The 24,842-nt window shown below is 42.4% G+C and overlaps 1 protein-coding gene across 1 annotated transcript in view; it reads left to right on the plus strand.

Annotated features, from left to right (window-relative positions):
* LOC133536451 (ephrin type-A receptor 5) overlaps positions 1–23,101 on the plus strand; it is a 195,293-nt gene extending 172,192 nt beyond the window's left edge. The window contains exons 16-19 of the mRNA XM_061876979.1: positions 833–982; positions 10,271–10,464; positions 19,958–20,122; positions 21,536–23,101. Of these exons, the coding sequence (XP_061732963.1) occupies positions 833–982; positions 10,271–10,464; positions 19,958–20,122; positions 21,536–21,647 (621 nt within the window). The 3' untranslated portion in view covers positions 21,648–23,101. The remainder of the gene's footprint in view (positions 1–832; positions 983–10,270; positions 10,465–19,957; positions 20,123–21,535) is intronic.
* The last annotated feature ends 1,741 nt before the right edge of the window (positions 23,102–24,842 follow it).

The raw sequence follows: 24,842 nt of genomic DNA on the forward strand, positions 1-24,842 counted from the left end.
TGTAGAATCAAATGTAATTCTTATTTCAAAGTATTTTTAATTTCTTTTAAAATTTTTGTTCTGGAAAATTTTGAGGAAATTAATGATTTGTCTTTGTTAGAAATATAGTTTGGTCCAATTTGTTACATATTCTAACAAAGTGCAGATTGGATTTTAACCTATTTAAAACATGTCATCAAAATTATAAAATTAATCTTAATCAGGAAAACTGATGTTCCATAGATTCTTTTTTTTGCATTTTTAAAAAAAGATTCGAATTAGCTAATTTTCCTCTTCTTTTTTTCGGTAGAATTTTGCATTTTTCAAGAGTTGAAATTGAAGATAAACTATGTTTCAAAATTTAATTTTCATTTTTTCCGTGTTTTCTCCTCTTTTAAACTGTTCAATTAAGTGTTTTTTTCATCATTTATTCTCTACAAAAAAAACGTCCGTAAAAGGAAAAAAAAAATGTACGACGGAATGACAGACAGAAATACAATTTATTTAAGTGTGTATCAAACTGGTAGCCCTTCGCATTAATCAGTACCCAAGAAGTAGCTCTTGGTTGCAAAAAGGTTGGTGACCCCTTGTGTACACACACATAGTAATAAGTTTTGTGAGTTTGCCATTTTTAAGGACACACACACAAACACACACACACACACATAATTTAACCCTAACCCTGACGTTTGTAAAAGAGTCCCCCTCGTTACCCACGTTCCTAAATGAGTGTTCATTCGTACAACTACGGACTGTTCAGTGGTCCTTACTTCCTCTCCATGGCCGTGCATCACAAAGTAACACATGAGGTCTTCATAGCGCCAGACTGTATGATGTCTTTGCGTGCTTACAGGGAGGCAAAATTCCCATTCGCTGGACGGCTCCAGAGGCCATCGCCTACAGGAAGTTCACCTCAGCCAGCGACGTGTGGAGCTACGGCATCGTCATGTGGGAGGTGATGTCGTACGGCGAGAGGCCCTACTGGGAGATGTCCAACCAGGACGTAAGTCTCATCACCTTTTTTATTCATGTGAAATTCATCTTCATGCAGCTTCAACTTCATTGGTGTTTTGAAATGAAATGAAATGAGTTAAATACGGTCACATAATCCAGTGTTTTTCAACCACTGTGCCGCGGCACACTGGTGTGCAGTGAGATACAGTCTGGTGTGCCGCGGGAGATGGTCTTATTTCACCTATTTGGGTTCAAAAATTGTTTGTGCAAACCAGTAATTATAGTCTGCAAATGATGTGTTGTTGTTGAATGTCGGCTGGTAGCTAATTGCTTTGTAGATGACGGAAACAGCGGGAGGCAGTGTCCAGGTAAAAAGGTATCTAATGCTTTAACAAAAAATAAACAAAAGGCGAGGGCCCCTAAGAAAAGACATTGAAGCTTGGGGAAGGCTACTCAGAACGAAAATAAAACTGAACTGGTTACTAAGAAAAGAAAAACAGAATGCTGGACGACAGCAAAGACTTACTTTGGAGCAAAGGCGGCGTCCACAATGTACATCCCAACATGACATGACGATCAACAGTCCCCACAAAGAAGGATAAAAACTAATGAAATATTCTTGATTGCTAAAACAAAGTAGATGCGGAAATATCGCTCGAAGGAAGACATGACACCGCTACAGGAAATTACCAAAAAAAGAGAAAAAAACACCAAAATAGGAGCGCAAGACAAGAAGTAAAACACTACACACAGGAAGACAGCAAAAAAACTATAAATAAGTACACCTACTTTGAGACAAGAGCTACAGTCATGCATGCTTGGTGATGCTTTGAAGTCATATCACACAATTGCGACTTTTTACTGTCAACCAAGTGAGTTTTTTTGCATTTTTTTCAACGGAAAAAATGTGCCTTGGCTCAAAAAATGTTGAAAAACACTGATATAATCAACCATTTTGTGTGATCAATTTAACAGCAAGGATGATACATATAACAACAGAATGCTGGACGACAGCAAAGACTTACTGTGGAGCAAAGACAGCGTCCACAATGTACTTCCCAACATGACATGACGATCAACAATGCCTCACAAAGAAGGATAAAAAAAAATCAAATATTCTTGATTGCTAAAACAAAGTAGATGCAGAAATATCGCTCAAAGGAAGACATGACACCGCTACAGGAAATTACCGCAAAAAAGAGAAAAAAAACCACCATATAGGAGCGCAAGACAAGAAGTAAAACACTACACACAGGAAGACAGCAAAAACTCTAAATAAGTACCCCTACTTTGAGACAAGAGCTATAGTCATGCATGCTTGGTGATGCTTTGAAGTCATATCACACAATTGGGACTTTTTACTGTCAACCAAGTGAGATTTTTTGCATTTTTTTCAACGGAAAAAATGTGCCTTGGCTCAAAAAATGTTGAAAAAACACTGATATAATCAACCATTTTGTGGGATCAATTTAACAGCAAGGATGATACATATAAAAACAGAATGCTGGACGACAGCAAAGACTTACTGTGGAGCAAAGACAGCGTCCACAATGTACATCCCAACATAACATGACGATCAACAATGTCCCCACAAAGAAGAATAAAAACAACTGAAATATTCTTGATTGGTAAAACAAAGTAGATGCGGAAATATCGCTCAAAGGAAGACATGACACCGCTACAGGAAATTACCGAAAAAAAGAGGAAAAAAACACCAAAATAGGAGCGCAAGACAAGAAGTAAAACACTACACACAGGAAGACAGCAAAAAAACTCTAAATAAGTACACCTACTTTGAGACAAGAGCTATAGTCATGCATGCTTGGTGATGCTTTGAAGTCATATCACACAATTGCGACTTTTTACTGTCAACCAAGTGAGTTTTTTTGCATTTTTTTTCATCGGAAAAAATGTGCCTTGGCTCAAAAAATGTTGAAAAAACACTGATATAATCAACCATTTTGTGGGATCAATTTAACAGCACGGATGATACATATTAGCTGTCATACACGCACAAAAATAAAATGATACTTTTGTTCACATCCAGATGAATAAGGATCAATACGTTCACATTGTCATGACGAGGAGGTTTTCGCAACTTACGGCGAGGACTGTTCTCCCGGGATGCAATCAGACTTTTCCGGCCAAAAGTAGCATGTAGGAACATATTTATTATTAACCTAACTACACGGGACAAAAGACAGGAACTAAAACAAGAAGGAAAGTGGGCCGTTTGCACGAGAGGCACATAAAAGAACATAAAACTTAATGTTTTTGGTCCCCTAGAGGGGGAGGGTTGCCCACTTCTGAGGTCCTCTCCAAGGTTTCTCATAGTCAGCATTGTCACTGGCATCCCACTGGGTGTGAGTTTTCCTTGCCCTTATGTGGGTTCTTCCGAGGATGTCGTAGTCGTAATGGTTTGTGCAGTCCTTTGAGACATTTGTGATTTAGGGCTATATAAATAAACATTGATTGATTGATTGATTGATTGAATGCAGACTGAAATATGGACACAGAAAACAACTACACAAACTATGCCATAGAACAGGCCTGGGCAATTATTTTACTCAGGGGGCCAGAATTCAATAAAAAAAAAAGTGTGTCTGGGGGCCAATAAATCTATTTTTAGTAACACTAATACAAAACCTCACAATAATGATTTAAAGCTAAAAACATTATGACAGACCGCCTTAAAAAAACGGAATTTAATTTGACATTTTTGGACTGAATGAGACACCCAGAATGTACATGAAAATAAAGAATGTGGGATTTACAATATTAAAGGCCTACTGGAATGAGATTTTCTTATTCAAACGGGGATAGCAGGTCCATTCTATGTGTCATACTTGATCATTTCGCGACATTGCCATATTTTTGCTGAAAGGATTTAGTAGAGAACATCGAGGATAAAGTTCGCAACTTTTGGTCGCCAATAAAAAAGCCTTGCCTGTACCGGAAGTAGCAGGTGATGTGCGCGTGACGTCACGGGTTGTGGAGCTCCTCACATCTGAACATTGTTTATAATCATGGCCACCAGCAGCGAGACCGATTCGGACCGAGAAAGCGACAAATTCCCCATTAATTTGAGCGAGGATGAAAGATTTGTGGATGAGGAAAGTTAGAGTGAAGCACTAGAAAAGAAAAAAAAGAAAAAGGCGACGGCAGTGGGAGCGATTCAGATGTTATTAGACACATTTACTAGGATAATTCTGGAAAATACCTTTTCTGCTTATTGTGTTATTACTGTTTTAGTCAGATTATATAGTCGTACCCGAAAGTCGGAAGGGTGTGGCCACGGGTGCGGTGACAGCCAGTGTCTCTGAGGAAAGCCACATTTCTCGACAAGACGCAGCGAAGGCAGCCGGTCGGGGTGGGCTGAGCTTTTTTCCGCCCCTCCTCCACGGTGGAAGCATCCCACGTTCGGGGGCGTCCGGTCGGAGGAGGCAAGAGAGTCTGCAGCTGCCTCTTTGACAGGTGCACGAGGAACGACGCAAGCTCCGCTCATGTCTACGGGCGGCATAGCTCGGTTGGTAGAGTGGCCGTGCCAGCAACTTGAGGGTTGCTGGTTCAATTCCCGCTTGTGCCATCCTAGTGACTGTCGTTGTGTCCTCGGGCAAGACACTTTACCCACCTGCTCCCAGTGCCACCCACACTGGTTTAAATGTAATTTAGATATTGGGTGTCACTATGTAAAGCACTTTGAGTCACTTGAGAAAAGCGCTATATAAATATAATTCACTTCACTTCACTACGGTAAGAGCCGGCTTATTACCACAATTTTCTCACCGAAACCTGCCGATTGGCATGTGGTAGGGAACCATGTTCGCTTGACCGCTCTGTTCCATAGTAAGGCTTCACCTTCGGGAATGTAAACAAGGAAACGCCGGCTGTGTTTGTGTTGCTAAAGCCGGCCGCAATACATCGCTTCCCACCTACATCTTTCTTCTTTGACGTCTCCATTATTCATTGAACAAATTGCAAAAGATTCAGCAACACAGATGTCCATAATACTGTGTAATTATGCGATTAAAGCAGACTACTTATAGCTTGAATCGAGCTGGAACAAAATGTCCGCTACAGTCCGCAACGTTTTCAACAGGATACTTCGCGCGAAATTTAAAATTGCAATTTAGTCAACTAAAAAGTCCGTATTAGCATGTGTTGCAATGTTAATATTTCATCATTGATATATAAACTATCAGACTGCGTGGTCGGTAGTAGTGGGTTTCAGTAGGCCTTTAACTATGAAGGATAAAACACTGAATATCAACAACATATTTTACAATCAAGCAAAACACAACAAAAATACAACAAACACAGTTAAATATGAACGCCAAGGTTTAAAAAAAACAACACCTACAATCTGATATATCTCATAGTGACCAAAGTAACTAATTATATGACCATAGTAACTAGTATATCATGCAGATTCCAATTATTGAAAGACTTTGTATAGTTGAAGACTTACGGTCATTAGAAAACAAATCATAATGGCAGCTACACTTTCCATCTTCAAGATCTAAAACAATTATTTGGGAATGTCTGTTGTTCCTGCACACTGTTGTTGTCGTTCCTGCACACTGTTGTTGTTGTTCCTGCAGACTGTTGTTGTTGTTCCTGCACACTGTTTTTGTTCCTGCACACTGTTGTTGTTGTTCCTGCACACTGTTGTTGTTGTTGTTGTTTGTTCCTGCACACTGTTGTTGCTCCTGCACACTGTTGCTGTTGTTCCTGCACACTGTTGTTTTTGTTGTTGTTGTTCCTGCACACTGTTGTTGTTGCTCCTGCACACTTCGTTATTGTTCCTGCACAGTGTCGTTGTTTTGCCTGCACACTGTTGTTGTTGTTCTTGCACACTGTTGTTGTTGTTCCTGCACACTGTTCTTCTTCTTCTTCTTCTTCTTCTTCTTCCTGCACACTGCTGTTGTTGTTCCTGCAAACGTGTTGTTGTTGTTCCTCCACACTGTTGTTGTTGTTCCTGCACACTGTTGTTGTTCTTCTTCTTCTTCCTGCACACTGCTTGTTGTTGTTGTTCCTGCACACTGTAGTTGTTGTTCCTCCACACTGTTGTTGTTGTTCCTGCACACTGTTGTTGTTGTTCCTGCAAACTTGTTGTTGTTGTTGTTGTTCCTGCACACTGTATTTGTTGTTCCTCCACACTGTTGTTGTTGTTCCTGCACACTGTTGTTGTTCTTCTTCTTATTCTTCCCGCACACTGCTGTTGTTGTTCCTGCAAACGTGTTGTTGTGGTTTATGCACACTGTTGTTGTTTTTCCTGCAGACTGTTGTTGGTCCTGCACACTGTTGTTGTTGTTCCTGCAGACTGTTGTTGTTGTTCCTGCACACTGTTGTTGTTGGTCCTGCACACTGTTGTTGTTGTTGGTCCTGCACACTGTTGTTGTTGGTCCTGTACACTGTTGTTGTTCCTGCACACTGTTGTCATTGTTGTTCCTGCACACTGTTGTTGTTGTCCCTGCACACTGTTGTTGTTGTTCCTGCACACTGTTGTTGTTGTTCCTCTTTTTCTTCCTGCACACTGCTGTTGTTTTTCCTGCAAACTTGTTGTTGTTGTTCCTGCACACTGTGGTTATTGTTGTTGTTGTTGTTGTTGTTCCTGCACACTCTTGTTTCTGCACAGTGTTGTTGTTTTTCCTGCACACTGTCATTGTTCCTGCACACTGTTGTTGTTCCTGCAGACTGTTGTTGTTGTTCCTGCACACTGTTGTTTTTGGCCCTGCACACTGTTGTTGTTGTTCCTGCACACTGTTGTTGTTCCTGCACACTGTTGTTTTTGTAGTTGTTGTTCCTGCACACTGTTGTTGTTGTTCCTGCACACTGTTATTTTTGTAGTTGTTGTTCCTGCACACTGTTGTTGTTGCTCCTGCACACTGCTGTTGTTCCTGCACACTGTTGTTTTTGTAGTTGTTGTTCCTGCACACTGTTGCTTTAGTAGTTGTTGTTCCTGCACACTGTTGTTGTTCCTGCACACTCTTGTTTTTGTAGTTGTTGTTCCTGCACACTGTTGTTGTTCCTGCACACTGTTGTTTTTGTAGTTGTTGTTCCTGCACACTGCTGTTGTTCCTGCACACTGTTGTTTTTGTAGTTGTTGTTCCTGCACACTGTTGCTTTAGTAGTTGTTGTTCCTGCACACTGTTGTTGTTCCTGCACACTGTTGTTTTTGTAGTTGTTGTTCCTGCACACTGTTGTTGTTCCTGCACACTGTTGCTTTAGTAGTTGTTGTTCCTGCACACTGTTGTTGTTCCTGCACACTCTTGTTTTTGTAGTTGTTGTTCCTGCACACTGTTGTTGTTCCTGCACACTGTTGTTTTTGTAGTTGTTGTTCCTGCACACTGTTGTTGTTCCTGCACACTGTTGCTTTAGTAGTTGTTGTTCCTGCACACTGTTGTTGTTCCTGCACACTGTTGTTTTTGTAGTTGTTGTTCCTGCACACTGTTGTTGTTCCTGCACACTGTTGTTTTTGTAGTTGTTGTTTCTGCAAACTGTTGTTGTTGTCCCTGCACACTGTTGACAAATGAAGAGCTTGAAGAAGAAAGACGGTTAGCAATGGCGTGAAGGAGACAATAAAACGGGTGGACGCTCATGAAGCTGCGGAGCTCAGCAGAAGCTGTGAGGCGTGTGTGGCTGACTTAGTGGCGGCTGCGTGCAGGAGGAAGTCACATGACGTGTTGGAGCGGTGGCGACCTCAATGGCTCTCAAGTGAGGGAGATGAAGTGTCAGATGATCTTCAAGTCTGGTACGACCTGCAGGTCATCCTAATGGGAGGAACTTCAATGGTGATGAGTTAGCAGACGTTACGCACACACACACGCACACGCAGCCCTGCAGTGACCTCGTCATCCCCCTGCTTCAGGCCCCTCCCACCTCCTCTTGCTTATTAGTGTGTCTGCTGGTGGGAAGATGAGAGGAGCGAGGCGGAGGAGAAGACCTTTGATGTTTAATTGAAAGCGTTACGCTGGATTTTCTCAGATCCGCACAAGAAATCGCAAACCTCCTCCTGTAAGCCCTCTCCTTCTGTTTCCTATTCCTCGTCTCGCTTCTTCTCCCTCTCTTGTCCCACAAACCACCGTCTCTGTCTCGCTTCTTGTCGTCTCCCTCCCACAGTCTGAAAGCTTTGTGTAGTACTTCTGCCTCTCAGCAGGTTGGACTTTCTCGCTTCCATGTGAGTCACGTCTGACACAAGAAGAAGCTGTCATGAACTCAACAACCCACTTCCCCCCAGTGTCCTCGCATGTAGTCTCAGACCTCCAGTGTCTACACAAGTAGTCTCAGACCTCCAGTGTCTACACAAATAGTCTGAGACCTCCAGTGTCCTCGCAAGTAGTCTGAGTCCTCAAGTGTCTTCACAAGTGACTGAAACCTCCAGTGTTCTTACAAGTAGTCTGAGACCTCGATTGTCCTCGCAAGTAGTTTCAGACCTCCAGTGTCTTCACAAGTAGTCTTGAGACCTCCAGTGTCTTCACAAGTAGTCTTGAGACCTCCAGTGTCTTCACAAGTAGCCTGAGAGCTCCAGTGTCCTCACAAATAGTCTCAGACCTCCAGTGCCCTCACAAGTAAATAAATGATAAATGGGTTGTACTTGTATAGCGCTTTTCTACCTTTCTACCTAGTAGTCTGAGATCTCCAGTGTCATCACAATTAAACTGAGACCTCCAGTTTATTCACAAGTAATCTGAGACCTCCAGTGTCCTCACAAGTAGACTGAAACCTCCAGTGTATTCACAAGCAGACTGAAACCTCCAGTGTCCTCACAATTAAACTGAGACCTCCAGTGTCCTCACAAGTAGTCTGAGACCTCCAGTATCTTCACAATTAAACTGAGACCTCCAGTTTCTTCACAAGTAGTCTGAGACCTTCAGTGTCCTCACAAGTAGTCTGAGACCTCCAGTGTCTTCACAAGTAGTCTGAGACCTCTAGTGTCTTCACAAATAGTCTGAGACCTCCAGTGTCTTCACAAGTAGTCTGAGACCTCCAGTGTCTTCACAAGTAGTCTCAGACCTACAGTGTCTTCACAAGTAGTCTCAGACCTACAGTGTCCTCGCAAGTATTCTGAGACTTCCAGTGTCTTCACAAGTAGTCTCAGACCTCCAGTGTCTTCACAAATAGTCTGAGACCTCCAGTGTCTTCACAATTAAACTGAGACCTCCAGTTTCTTCACAAGTAGTCTGAGACCTCCAGTGTCTTCACAAGTAGTCTCAGACCTACAGTGTCCTCGCAAGTATTCTGAGACTTCCAGTGTCTTCACAAGTAGTCTGAGACCTCCAGTGTCTTCACAAGTATTCTGAGACTTCCAGTGTCTTCACAAGTTGTCTGAGACCTCCAGTGTCTTCACAAGTAGTCTCAGACCTCCAGTGTCTTCACAATTAAACTGAGACCTCCAGTTTCTTCACAAGTTGTCTGAGACCTCCAGTGTCTTCACAAGCTGACTAAGACCTTTGTCTTCACAAGTAGTCTCAGACATACAGTGTCCTCGCAAATAGTCTGAGACTTCCAGTGTCTTCACAAGTAGTCTGAGACCTCCAGTGTTTTCACAATTAAACTGAGACCTCCAGTGTCTTCACAAGTAGTCTGAGACCTCCATTGTCCTCACAAGGAATTTGAAACCAGTACAAGTAGTCAAGTTTAGTGGTACTTAATGAATACTTAGGTCTACTACATTACTGTATTTATTGTTGTCATTATGGTGGTACAAAATAAATAATTGGTTAAAGTTAAAGTAGCAATGATTGTCACACACACACACACTAGGTGTAGTGAAATGTGTCCTCTGCATTTGACACATCCCCTTATTCACACTCTGGGAGGCGAGGGGAGCAGTGAGCAGCAGCAGTGGCCGCGCCCGGGAATCATTTTTGGGGATTCAACCCCCAATTCCAACCCTTGATGCTGAGTGCCAAGCAGGGAGGTAATGGCTCCCATTTGTATAGTCTTTGGTTTGAACTCACAGCCTAGCCATGTCAGGTCTTGGGAATGTAGCTCATGGACACAATGGATGCTTATGTTTCTGTACAGTTGACTATCAAGTGTTTATGGGGACAGGGTGCACTTGAGGGATGTTCCAGTCGGATTGGACTGACTTCACATTCCCTGCAGTGCAATCAGGATCTTGCAGAAAGACCTGAAATCAAGAGGGTTGACATGTGGGATCTGATCCTGGGTTTATGGTCCACATCCTGGAGTTTGGGTGTTGTCTGAAGGCATAACGGCGGCACAGTGGTTCCTGACTTCAAGAGGAGATGAAGGACAGACTTTCAAAAGGATAGAAATATTGTCCTCAGGTGTTTGCCCAACAACTAACACCTGTATCGTGTGTGTGCAGGTGATAAAGGCGGTAGATGAGAGCTACAGGTTGCCAGGACCCATGGACTGCCCTGAGGCCTTGTACCACCTCATGATGGACTGCTGGCAGCGAGAACGCAGCAGCCGACCCAAGTTCGATGAGATCGTCTGTCTGCTGGACAAGCTCATTCGCAACCCCTGCTCTCTGAAAAAACTGGTCAACTCCTCACACAGGTGAGACGTGACATGATGTCAACCGGTCACGCAGGTGAGACATGACATGATGTCAAAAGCAACGTCAGTCACCATGTTTACACTTTTATTCGTACAGTGTTCAATTTCTTTCAAACAGCACTGAAAGTACATTTTATTTTGTATCATTATTTGGGAAGTCATTCAAAGTATCCCAGACCTTCAACATTTACTAACTACATAAATGATAGCTATCCATTTTCCATCCATTTTCTACCGCTTATTCCCTTCGGGGTCGCGGGGGGCGCTGGCGCCTATCTCAGCTACAATCGGGCAGACGGCGGCGTACACCCTGGACAAGTCGCCACCTCATCGCAGGGCCTAAATGATAACTGATTGTATGGATTTTTTTTTTTTTTATTATAAAATTGACATAGTTAGATCAGATGGCCCTGCGATGAGGTGGCGACTTGTCCAGGGTGTACCCCGCCTTCCGCCCGATTGTAGCTGAGATCGGCGCCAGCGCCCCCCGCGGCCCCAAAAGGGAATAAACGGTAGAAAATGGATGGAAATGGATAGATCAGATGGGCATTGAAAGGGTTAAAACAAAAACATCATCCATCCATCCATCCATTTTCTACCGCTTATTCCCTTTTGGGGTCGCGGGGGCGCTGGCGCCTATCTCAGCTACAATCGGGCGGAAGGCGGCGTACACCCAGGACAAGTGGCCACCTCATCGCAGAGCCTGAATGATAACTGATTGTATGGATTTTTTGTTTTAATTATAAAATTGACATAGTTGGATGGCCCTGCGATGAGGTGGCGACTTGTCCAGGGTGTACCCCGCCTTCCGCCCGATTGTAGCTGAGATAGGCGCCAGCGCCCCCCGCCACCCCGAAAGGGAATAAGCGGTAGGAAATGGATGGAAATGGATAGATCAGATGGGCATTGAAAGGGTTAAAACAAAAACATCATCCATCCATCCATCCATTTTCTACCGCTTATTCCCTTTCGGGGTGGCGGGGGGCGCTGGCGCCTATCTCAGCTACAATCGGGCGGAAGGCGGCGTACACCCTGGACAAGTCGCCACCTCATCGCAGAGCCTGAATGATAACTAATTGTATGGATTTTTTGTTTTTATTATAAAATTGACATAGTTAGATCAGATGGCCCTGCGATGAGTGGCGACTTGTCCAGGGTGTACCCCGCCTTCCGCCCGATTGTAGCTAAAATAGGCGCCAGCGCCCCCCGCGACCCCAAAAGGGAATAAACGGTAGAAAATGGATGGAAATGGATAGATCAGATGGGCATTGAAAGGGTTCAAACAAAAACATCATCCATCCATCCATCCATTTTCTACCGCTTATTCCCTTTTGGGGTCGCGGGGGGCGCTGGCGCCTATCTCAGCTACAATCGGGCGGAAGGCGGCGTACACCCTGGACAAGTCGCCACCTCATCGCAGGGCCTAAATGATAACTGAATGTATGGATTTTTTTTTTTTATTATAAAATTGACATAGTTAGATCAGATGGCCCTGCGATGAGGTGGCGACTTGTCCAGGGTGTACCCCGCCTTCCGCCCGATTGTAGCTGAGATAGGCGCCAGCGCCCCCCGCGACCCCAAAAGGGAATAAACGGTAGAAAATGGATGGAAATTGATAGATCAGATGGGCATTGAAAGGGTTAAAACAAAAACATCATCCATCCATCCATCCATTTTCTACCGCTTATTCCCTTTCGGGGTGGCGGGGGGCGCTGGCACCTATCTCAGCTACAATCGGGCGGAAGGCGGTGTACACCCTGGACAAGTCGCCACCTCATCGTATGGCCTAAATGATAACTAATTGTATGGATTTTTTGTTTTTATTATAAAATTGACATAGTTAGATCGGATGGCCCTGCGATGAGGTGGCGACTTGTCCAGGGTGTACCCCGCCTTCCGGCCTATTGTAGCTGAGATAGGCGCCAGCGCCCCCCGCGACCCCAAAAGGGAATAAACGGTAGAAAATGGATGGAAATGGATAGATCGGATGGGCATTGAAAGGGTTAAAACAAAAACATCATCCATCCATTTCCTACCGCTTATTCCCTTTTGGGGTGGCGGGGGGCGCTGGCGCCTATCTCAGCTACAATCGGGCAGAAGGCGGCGTACACCCTGGACAAGTCGCCACCTCATCGCAGGGCCTAAATGATAACTGATTGTATGGATTTTTTTTTTTATTATTATAAAATTGACATAGTTAGATCAGATGGCCCTGCGATGAGGTGGCGACTTGTCCAGGGTGTACCCCGCCTTCCGCCCGATTGTAGCTGAGATTGGCGCCAGCGCCCCCCCGCGGCCCCAAAAGGGAATAAACGGTAGAAAATGGATGGAAATGGATAGATCAGATGGGCATTGAAAGGGTTAAAACAAAAACATCATCCATCCATCCATCCATTTTCTACCGCTTATTCCCTTTTGGGGTTGCAGGGGGCGCTGGCGCCTATCTCAGCTACAATAGGGCGGAAGGCGGCGTACACCCTGGACAAGTCGCCACCTCATCACAGAGCCTGAATGATAACTGATTGTATGGATTTTTTGTTTTTATTATAATATTGACATAGTTAGATCAGATGGCCCTGCGATGAGGTTGAGACTTGTCCAGGGTGTACCCCGCCTTCCGCCCGAATGTAGTTGAGATAGGCTCCAGCGCCCCCCGCGACCCCAAAAGGGAATAAACGGTAGAAAATGGATGGAAATGGATAGATCAGATGGGCATTGAAAGGGTTAAAACAAAAACATCATCCATCCATCCATCCATTTTCTACCGCTTATTCCTTTTTGGGGTCGCGGGGGGCGCTGGCGCCTATCTCAGCTACAATCGGGCGGAAGGCGGCGTACACCCTGGACAAGTCGCCACCTCATCACAGAGCCTGAATGATAACTGATTGTATGGATTTTTTGTTTTTATTATAATATTGACATAGTTAGATCAGATGGCCCTGCGATGAGGTTGAGACTTGTCCAGGGTGTACCCCGCCTTCCGCCCGAATGTAGTTGAGATAGGCGCCAGCGCCCCCCGCGACCCCAAAAGGGAATAAACGGTAGAAAATGGATGGAAATGGATAGATCAGATGGGCATTGAAAGGGTTAAAACAAAAACATCATCAAGTGTTTTATTTTGGACTGAAGTTGATTTGAGCCACAAAAAAAAAAAAAAAGTAGAAAAAAATGTAAATCCCCCAAAAAAAGTTGTCTCCACTCCTAACTCCGGATCAGGAATAATGTCTCAATAGTGCAGGGGTCACCAACCTTTACGACTCAAAGAACCATTTTGACCCGTTTCTCAAAATAAAGAAAACAATGGGAGCCACAAAACTCTTTTGAAATCCATCCATCCATCTTCTTCCGCTTATCCGAGGTCGGGTCGCGGGGGCGGCAGCCTAAGCAGGGAAACCCAGACTTCCCTCTCCCCAGCCACTTCGTCTAGCTCTTCCCGGGGGATCCAGAGGCGTTCCCAGGCCAGGCGGGAGACATAGTCTTCCCAACGTGTCCTGGGTCTTCCCCGTGGCCTCCTACCGGTTGGACGTGCCCTAAGCACCTCCCTAGGGAGGCGTTCGGGTGGCATCCTGACCAGATGGCCGAACCACCTCATCTGGCTCCTCTCGATGTGAAGGAGCAGCGGCTTTACTTTGAGTTCCTCCCGGATGGCAGAGCTTCTCACCCTATCTCTAAGGGAGAGCCCCGCCACACGGCGGAGGAAACTCATTTCGGCCGCTTGTACCCGTGATCTTATCCTTTTGGTCATGACCCAAAGCTCATGACCATAGGTGAGGATGGGAACGTAGATCGACCGGTAAATTGAGAGCTTCGCCTTCCGGCTCAGCTCCTTCTTCACCACAACGGATCGGTACAACGTCCGCATTACTGAAGACGAAATTTAAAATGAAATAACACTGCATACAAAGCAACTATTCTCTCGCATGTCCGCTGATTTCCACCCAAACAACAATAATAGGAGCGTGCTATGTTGGCACTGCATCTAGCGCCCTCTTCAACCTATACAAAAAGCTTGCAAACCCAGTCACGTGCTGTGTGTGGCGTCTTCAGACGGACGAAGGCGCCTGCTAGGCATACTTGTTCAACAGCCATACAGGTCACACTGAGGGTGCCCTTTCAAACAACTTTAACACTCTTACTAATATGCGCCACACTGTGAACCCACACCAAACAAGAATGACAAACACAAAGCATACTTGTTCAACAGCCATACAGGTCACACTGAGGGTGCCCTTTCAAACAACTTTAACACTCTTACTAATATGCGCCGCACTGTGAACCCACACCAAACAAGAATGACAAACACAAAGCATACTTGTTCAACAGCCATACAGGTCACACTGAGGGTGCCCTTTCAAACAACTTTAACACTCTTACTAATATGCGCCACACTGTGAACCCACACCAAACAAGAATGACAAACACATTTCGGGAGAACATCCGCACCATAACACGACATGAACACAACAGAACAAATACCCAGAATCCCATGCATCCTTAACTATTCCGGGACGCTACAATATACACCCCCGCTACCGTCGGTTGAGTCGGCTGGGTTGAGGGGGGGATTCTGGGTATTCGTTCTGTTGTGTTCATGTTGTGTTACAATGCGGATGTTAGTAAGAGTGTTAAAGTTGTTTATATAGCAACCCTCAGTGTAACCTGTATGGCTGTTGACCAAGTATGCATTGCAGTCTCTTACATGTGTTAACAGCAACCACATACTACATGTGACCGGTTGGATCGCAGATGGCATAATCTAGAAGACGTTAAAGGCATCGCCATCACGGCACGCCCTCAATTTTGTCGCCATGCGCTATAGGACGCTAGCGGCACGCCCTCAAAACTGTTCACATGATCTCGAGGTCGTTAAAGGCATTGCCATCGCGGCACGCCCTCAATATTGTTGTCCGGTTGAAATTGTAGAATGTATGTCCCGAGTGATTTCTGGGAAAGGTACTGAAATGCGGAAACCTCACGGAAAATTCGGGGGGGTCGGCAAGTATGCAGCTGAGCCACATCAGAGTGATCAAAGAGCCGACCCCTGCTATAGTGCTATTAAAGGCCTACTGAAATGAGATTTTCTTATCCAAACGGGGATAACAGGTCCATTCTATGTGTCATACTTGATCTTCACGCGATATTGCCATATTTTTGCTGAAAGGATTTAGTAGAGAACATCGACGATAAAGTTCGCAACTTTTGGTCGCTAATAAAAAAGCCTTGCCTGTACCGGAAGTAGCAGACAATGACGTCACCGGTGTGGGGGCTCCTCACATCCTCACATTGTTTATAATGGGAGCCTCCAGCAGCAAGAGCTATTCGGACCGAGAAAACGACAATTTCCCCATTAATTTGAGCGAGCATGAAAGATTCGTGGCTGAGGATATTGATAGTGAAGGACCAGAAGAAAGAAAAAGTAAAAAAAAAAAATTGCGATTGCATTGGGACGGATTCAGATGTTTTTAGACACATTTACTAGGATAATTCTGGGAAATCCCTTATCTTTCTATTGTGTTGCTAGTGCTTTAGTGAGTTTAATAGTACCTGATAGTCGGAGGGGTGTGTCCACGGGTGTGTTGACGCCAGTCTCTGAGGAAAGTCACGGCAGCTGCATGGACGGGGCAAGCTCCGCAGATCTCCGGTAAGAGGCGACTTTTTACCACAATTTTCTCACCGGTTGACAAGTGGTCGGGAACCATGTTCGCTTGACCGCTCTGATCCATAGTAAAGCTTCACCTCCGGGAATTTTAAACAAGGAAACACCGTGTGTTTGTGTGGCTAAAGACTAAAGCTTCCCACCTCCATCTTTCTACTTTGACTTCTCCATTATTAATTGAACAAATTGCAAAAGATTCAGCGACACAGATGTCCAGAATACTGTGTAATTATGCGATGAAAAGAGACGACTTTTAGCCGCAAGTGGTGCTGTGCTAATATGTCCCCTCCAACCCGAGACGTCACATGCACACGTCATCATTCCGCGACGTTTTCAACAAGAAACTCCGCGGGTAATTTAAAATTGTAATTTAGTGAACTAGAGCGGCCGTATTGGCATGTGTTGCAATGTTAATATTTCATCATTGATATATAAACTATCAGACTGCGTGGTCGGTAGTAGTCTGTTTCAGTAAGCCTTTAAAGGGGAACATTATCACAATTTCAAAAGGGTTAAAAACATTAAAAATCAGTTCCCAGTGGCTTATTGTATTTTTTGAAGTTTTTTTCAAAATTTTACCGGTTCCCAAATATCCCTAAAAAAAGCTTTAAAGTGCTTGATTTTTCGCTATTTGCGATGCCACTATCCATTTCCCTGTGACGTCATACAGTGCTGCCAATGTAAACAAACAATAGCGAATACCACAGCAAGATATAGCGACATTAGTTCGGATTCAGACTCGGATTTCAGCGGCTCAAGCGATTCAACAGATTACGCATGTATTGAAACGGATGGTTGGAGTATGAAAGTATTGAAGAAGAAACTGAAGCTATTGAGCGAATTGCTATTGACGCTATTCATAGCCATAGCATGGCCGAATAGCTGCGTTAGCATCGCCGGTAAAATGTGCGGACCAAACGATCAGGACTTTCGCATCTCGTGACACTGGAGCAACTTAAATCCGTCGATTGGTTAGTGTTTTTTTCGCATTAAATGGGGGTGGAAGGAAACGTGATATAGTTGCAAATGCATCTGCAGGTTATCCATACATCTCTGTGCCATGTCTGCCTTAGCACCGCCGGTAAATAGCATGTTAGCATCGATTAGCTGGCAGTCAACATCAACAAAACTCACCTTTGTGATTTTGTTGACTTTATCGTTGCAAATGCATCTGCAGGTTATCCATACATCTCTGTGCCACGTCTGCCTTAGCACCGCCGGTAAATAGCATGTTAGCGTCGATTAGCGTAGCATGTTAGCATCGATTAGCTGGCAGTCAACATCAACAAAACTCACCTTTGTGATTTTGTTGACTTTATCGTTGCAAATGCATCTGCAGGTTATCCATACATCTCTGTGTCATGTCTGCTTTAGCACCGCCAGTAAATAGCATGTTAGCATAGATTAGCGTAGCATGTTAGCATCGATTAGCTGGCAGTCAACATCAACAAAACTCACCTTTGTGATTTTGTTGACTTTATCGTTGCAAATGCATCTGTAGGTTATCCATACATCACTGTGCCATGTCTGCTTTAGCACCGCCGGTAAATAGCATGTTAGAGTCGATTAGCGTAGCATGTTAGCATCGATTAGCTGGCAGTCACGCCGCAACCAAATATGTCTGATTAGTACATAAGTTAACATCAACAAAACTCACCTTTGTGATTTCGTTGAATTTATCGTTGCAAATGCATCTGCAGGTTATCCATACATCTCTGTGCCATGTCTGCTTTAGCAACGCCGGTAAATAGCATGTTAGCCTCGATTAGCGTAGCATGTTAGCATCAATTAGCTGGCAGTCAACATCAACAAAACTCACCTTTGTGATTTTGTTGACTTTATCGTTGCAAATGCATCTGCAGGTTATCCATACATCTCTGTGCCATGTCTGCTTTAGTACCGCCGGTAAATAGCATGTCAGCGTCGATTAGCTTAGCATGTTAGCATCGATTAGCTGGCAGTCAACATCAACAAAACTCACCTTTGTGATTTCGTTGAATTTATCGTTGCAAATGCATCTGCAGGTTATCCATACATCTCTGTGCCATGTCTGCTTTAGCACCGCCCGTAAATAGCATGTTAGCGTCGATTAGTATAGCATGTCAGCATCGATTAGCTGGCAGTCAACATCAACAAAACTCACCTTTGTGAATTCGTTGACTTTATAGTTGCAAATGCATCTGCAGGTTATCCATACATCTCTGTGCCATGTCTGCTTTAGCACCGCCGGTACATAGCATGTTAGCGTCGATTAGGTGGCAGTCACGTCGCAACCAAATATGTCTGATTAGCAAATAGGTCAACATCAACAAAACTCACCTTCGTGATTTCGTTGAATTTATCGTTGCAAATGCATCTGCAGGTTATCCATACATCTCTGTGCCATGTCTGCTTTAGCACCGCCCGTAAATAGCATGTTAGCGTCGATTAGCGTTGCATGTTAGCATCGATTAGCTGGCAGTCAACATCAAGAAAACTCACCTTTGTGAATTTGTTGACTTTATAGTTGCAAATGCATCTGCAGGTTATCCATACATCTCTGTGCCATGTCTGCTTTAGCACCGCCGGTAAATAGCATGTTAGCATCGATTAGTATAGCATGTCAGCATCGATTAGCTGGCAGTCAACATCAACAAAACTCACCTTTGTGATTTAGTTGACTTTATAGTTGCAAATGCATCTGCAGGTTATCCATACATCTCTGTGCCATGTCTGCCTTAGCACCGCCGGTAAATAGCATGTTAGCGTCAATTAGCGTAGCATGTTAGCATCGATTAGCTGGCAGTCACGCCGCAACCAAATATGTCTGATTAGTACGTAAGTCAACATCAACAAAACTCACCTTTGCGATTTCGTTGACTTTATTGTTGCAAATGCATCTGCAGGTTATCCATACATCTCTGTGCCATGTCTGCTTTAGCACCGCCGGTAAATAGCATGTTAGCGTCGATTAGCGTAGCATGTTGGCATTGATTAGCTGGCAGTCACGCCGCAACCAAATATGTCTTATTAGCACATAAGTCACCATCAACAAAACTCACCTTTGTGATTTCATTGACTATCGTTGCAAATGCATCTACAGGTTATCCATACATCTCTGTGCCATGTCTGTCATCGCCGGTAAAATGTGGAGACACTCTGGCACATTCAATGGGGGTCTGGCGGCAGACACTTTCGCATCTTCGGGCCGGTGGTGCAACTTGAATCCCTCGCTGTTAGTGTTGTTACACCCTCCGACAACACACCGACGAGGCATGATGTCTCCAAAGTTCCAAAAAATAGTTGAAAAAACGGAAAATAACAGAGCTGAGACCCGGTGTTTGTAATGTGTTGAAAATGAAAATGTCGGCTGTATTACCTCGGAGACGTCACGTTTTAACGTCATCGCAAAAAAAGTGATAAACAGAAAGGCGTTTAATTCGCCAAAATTCACCCATTTAGAGTTCGGAAATCGGTTAAAAAAATATATGGTCTTTTTTCTGCACTATCAAGGTATATATTGACGCTTACAAAGGTCTGGTGATAATGTTCCCCTCTAAACATGCCCCAGAGGGTTGAATCCACCTCCATCCTCTTCTCAGGTGTTGAACAAGATCAATACAACTTAACGTCCTCAAAAACGTACACGTGTCCATGTTCATGCGATCAGGTTTTGTTTTGGGCACAATTATATAATCCCAGTAACTTTATACATGTATTTAATTTCTACGGTAAATGTCAGTAGATACAGTAACTGTCAAAACTAGTGATGTGTTTGTATATTGAAGGTGTCAGACCTTTCAATTGTGCGTCCACTATGAACACAACTACAACTGTACGTCTGGTCCTTGGGCTCAGGGTGTCCAACCTGCTGGTGGAGCACGCCAGCGTGGACGAGGACTGCAAGCTGTGGTGCAAAAGTGTGGGAGAGTGGCTGGACTCCATCAAGATGGGTCGCTACACGGAACTCTTCATGGAAGGAGGCTACTCTTCGCTGGAGACGGTGGCTCAGATGACTTCAGAGTAAGGAGGTCACTCGCAAAGACTTCTAAGGTTTTATCATCCCCCCCCTGCGTCGAGGTTAGCCAAAGTCCCACTGCCGGTGGACTTTGGCTTTACACTGAATCCACTCTACAGATCTACATCTAGATATTTGTGATATACAGTGGGGCAAAAAAGTATTTAGTCAGCCACCGATTGTGCAAGTTCTCCCACTTAAAATGATGACAGAGGTCTGTAATTTTCATCATAGGTACACTTCAACTGTGAGAGACAGAATGTGGAAAAAAAAATCCAGGAATTTTAAAGTTTATTTGTAGATTATGGTGGAAAATAAGTATTTGGTCAACCATTCAAAGCTCTCACTGATGGAAGGAGGTTTTGGCTCAAAATCTCACGATACATGGCCCCATTCATTCTTTCCTTAACACGGATCAATCGTCCTGTCCCCTTAGCAGAAAAACAGCCCCAAAGCATGATGTTTCTACCCCCATGCTTCACAGTAGGTGTGGTGTTCTTGGGCTGCAACTCAGTATTCTTCTTCCTCCAAACACGACGAGTTGAGTTTATACCAAAAAGTTATATGTTGGTTTCATCTGACCACATGACATTCTCCCGATCCTCTGCTGTATCATCCATGTATCCATTTTGGTATCAACTCAACTCGTCGTGTTTGGAGGAAGAAAAATACTGAGTTGCATCCCAAGAACACCATACCTACTGTGAAGCATGGGGGTGGAAACATCATGCTTTGGGGCTGTTTTTCTGCTAAGGGGACAGGACGATTGATCCGTGTTAAGGAAAGAATGAATCCGCCATCCTAGTCACTGCCGTTGTGTCCTTGGGCAAGACACTTTACTCACCTGCTCCCAGTGCCACCACACTGGTTGAAATGTAAAAATTAGACATTGGGTTTCACTATGTAAAGCGATTTGAGAAAAAGCGCTATATAAATATAATTCACTTCACTTCACTTCACAATGGGGCCATGTATCATGAGATTTTGAGCCAAAACCTCCAACCATCAGTGAGGGCTTTGAATGGTTGACCAAATACTTATTTTCCACCATAATCTACAAATAAAGTCTTTAAAAAGAGGGACCAGTGCTAGAAAATGGATGGATACATTTGAATGTTTCATCTTAACACAGCTGTGCGAGTTAATAGTTATGAATTCCGACTATTTGTCCTGAAATGTAGTTTGATACTACGATTTCTGCTAACAGGTACTTAGTATAATTATATAAAATATTCTCATAAATTTGCAATTTAAGTCATTTCTTGTAGTATATTTCATCCTTTATAATGAAAGTGTGAAAGTAATGTCAGTTTATGTTGAATCCAATTGTCGTTCCAATGATTTCATTGAACATTGATTGATTGATTGATTGATTGATTGATTGATTGATTGATTGAACATGATGTTTCCGTTTGCAGAGACCTGCGGAGGGTTGGGGTGAACCTGGCGGGACATCAGAAAAAGATCATCACCAGTATTCAGGAGATGAGAGTCCATATGAAGAACTCCAACACCAGCGTCAACATCTGACACAGCATCTGTGGACCTAGTACCAGCTGGACATTTGGACCTGGAGCAGCTCAGCACTTTCTAAGGACGAGGAAACACCGGGGTTTTGTTTGGACCTGTGAGAGGATTTTCTTTGTGGCGTCACAGACCGGACTGAAGGGAACTAAGTCGTTTTGTTCAACTCAAGACCGGAGGGAATATTCGGACTCTGCGGGAGCAACCAGCACTTTTTTGGCTACAACACAAGTATGTCAGGCCTGTCTCAGGTTTTCTTGAGTCCAGCGGTTCTTCACGGTCTCTGAAAGTGGTCACCTGCCTTGTTGGTGGTCTCGGAGTCCCATCCTGTCACACGTCCATCATTACTTTCAAGCGAACGACTGTGCTCAAAGGCTATGGACCTGGTTCTGTTCTGGATGAATGTATCGGAGGTTTTAAGCATCTACCGTTCTTTTGAAGTTTGCCGGCGAATTGCATGAACACGTCAGCCTGCTTCATGTCGTCCCTCTCTGGTTGAGATCAGCCACACCGTCTCATCTGAAGGAAACTGCTGGATCCTTCAGGATGCTTGGAATGTCACCTTACTGGCTCCACAGGGATTCCTGGAGAACTCAGTGGGGAAAAGTCCTCAAAAGTCTAAGAATGTGAGTGAAACAATTGGATCTCTCATGGATCCTTCATCTTGGATTGGAAAACATACCAGGATTCACATCCGTCCTCCTTCAGGTACCGCAGACTCAGCAATCTCTTCAGTTCACAATTTGAACCGCTGACAAAACAGAGGCAATATGAAATCAAACGATAATCACCTATTTATTATCATTATTTCTCAATATTTATAGGAAAATGCAAAAAATGTTTTGTGTTTGATCTGTGAGGCTCCGCCTACATGTACATAATGTATTATAGGTATTTCAAGCAGGGAGCATCGTTCTTCTGTCTTCTGGTATTATTGAGCGAGCATCTCAGAATAGACGTTTCTATTATATGCGTAACCGACGGCAACATTCGTGAAAGAGTGAGCTGGAGAGAGAAAGTTTGTTCTTATTTTACGTATTGCCATTTTTTTTCATTCAAAGTCTAGTAATATTTCAATATTGCATTGCAGCAACTGTAAAAAGAAAAACTACGGTCATATTTACAGCCTCAAAGAAATACAGTATCAACCTTTTGTGTACGGTAAGGTTTATTTAAGTGGGGGACACAAACAATCTTCTTGCAGATGAAAGACTATTTATTTATTGTTATTGCTCATACACTTGTGGACAAGAAGTACTCGGGCCACGCTGACATATGCAACATATTTCCACAAATGTCATCATGTTATGACAGTGAAGCCATATTGTTATGACAACAGCAATATTTGTTGGATTGTAAACATTATGTTGAAAAAGCAGCATTGTCAGGAAAAATTCAATCAATTGTAAACAAGTGTAATTATTGTTAATATCAAGAGGAGAAAATATATGTAACATGGCAAGATTAGTTTATTTATATATATATATGTATATATATATATATATATATATATATATATATATATATATATATGTGTGTGTATATATATATATATATATATATATATGTGTATATATATATATATATATATATATGTATGTATGTATGTATATATATATATATATATTTACATACATGTATAGAAATATATGTATATATATGTTTGTATATATATATATATATTTACATGTATAAAAATATATGTGTATATATATATGTATGTATATATACTTATATTTTTATACATGTAAATATATATATATACATACATGTATGAAAATATGTGTATATATATATATACATATATACATGTATAAAAATATATGTATATATATATATGTATGTATGTATATATATATATATATACATACATGTATAAAAATATATGTATATATATGTATGTATGTATATATATATTTACATGTATAAAAATATATGTATATATATATATATATACATATATTTTTATACATGTAAATATATATATATATATATATATATATACATACATGTATAAAAATATATGTATGTATATATACATATATTTTTATACATGTAAATATATATATACATACATGTATAAAAATATATGTGTATATATATATATATATATATATATATATATATATATATAGTGACAATATTGTTGAGTTTTGATAAAGAAAGAATTCCTACAAAAAAGTAAATGTGAGAAGAAATATTTATTTATTGTTATTTTTATTTCATTTCGAACATTATGTTGTATAGTTCCGTTTGATTGCAGTGTTTTTATTACAGGAATCATCCCGAATTTCGGAGTCAATGTCCAAATTTGTAAAGGCAGCAGTGACAAAATGTATATATTTTTTTTATCTCATTATTTTGAAAAAAATTGTTGTTTGTTTTTTTAGATATTGCCTTTTTTTTCCTTTAATATTGCAGCCTACCTCTCTTAAAATTATGGCTTTTTCTCCCAATATTATCATTCTAACGTAATAGAATTATTAATTTTTTTGTTTTGCCTTTTTATTCTCTCGTATTGTTTGTAGATGTTATTTTGATATTATTATGATTAACTTTAATGCAGTTGTGGGACTGAATAATTATGACTCATTTCTTGTCAAATTGAGTAGAGTCCTACTTTTTCTGCTAATTAGTTAGCAAGTACTTAGTATAATATTACAAAAACATTCTCATAAAATTGCAATTTAAATGTTTCAATTAATGTTGATTTCATCCTTTGTAAATGATTCTTCTAGTTCCTATGACTTTATTGTCACAGCATTGTAGTTTTTGTCCTCGTCAGCGTGGCCCGACGACTCCTTCCTAACTTGTGCTGCCGTGTACGCGTGTTGGAAAGGAGAGCTAGTTTTATAAAAATGGATATTCACTGGACCGTTGGAAAAGCACACAAGAAGAATGTACCATTTTAAAGGATTATTTCACTTTTTAGTGAACATGTTGAGACTTAAATAAGCACCCGGGGAGTCATCGTGAAGGCCTCTTTGCAGTTTTGCTGTCAGAAACTAGTCTTAAGATTTCAAAATAAACTGAGTAAATTAACGTTTAGGTTTTTAAAGGCCTACTGAAAGGAGATTTTCTTATTTAAACGGGGATAGCAGGTCCATTCTATGTGTCATACTTGATCATTTCGCAATATTGCCATATTTTTGCTGAAAGGATTTAGTAGAGAACATCGACGATAAAATTTGCAACTTTTGG

This window comes from Nerophis ophidion, linkage group LG17, assembly GCF_033978795.1.
Source record: "Nerophis ophidion isolate RoL-2023_Sa linkage group LG17, RoL_Noph_v1.0, whole genome shotgun sequence".
Taxonomy (NCBI): domain Eukaryota; kingdom Metazoa; phylum Chordata; class Actinopteri; order Syngnathiformes; family Syngnathidae; genus Nerophis; species Nerophis ophidion.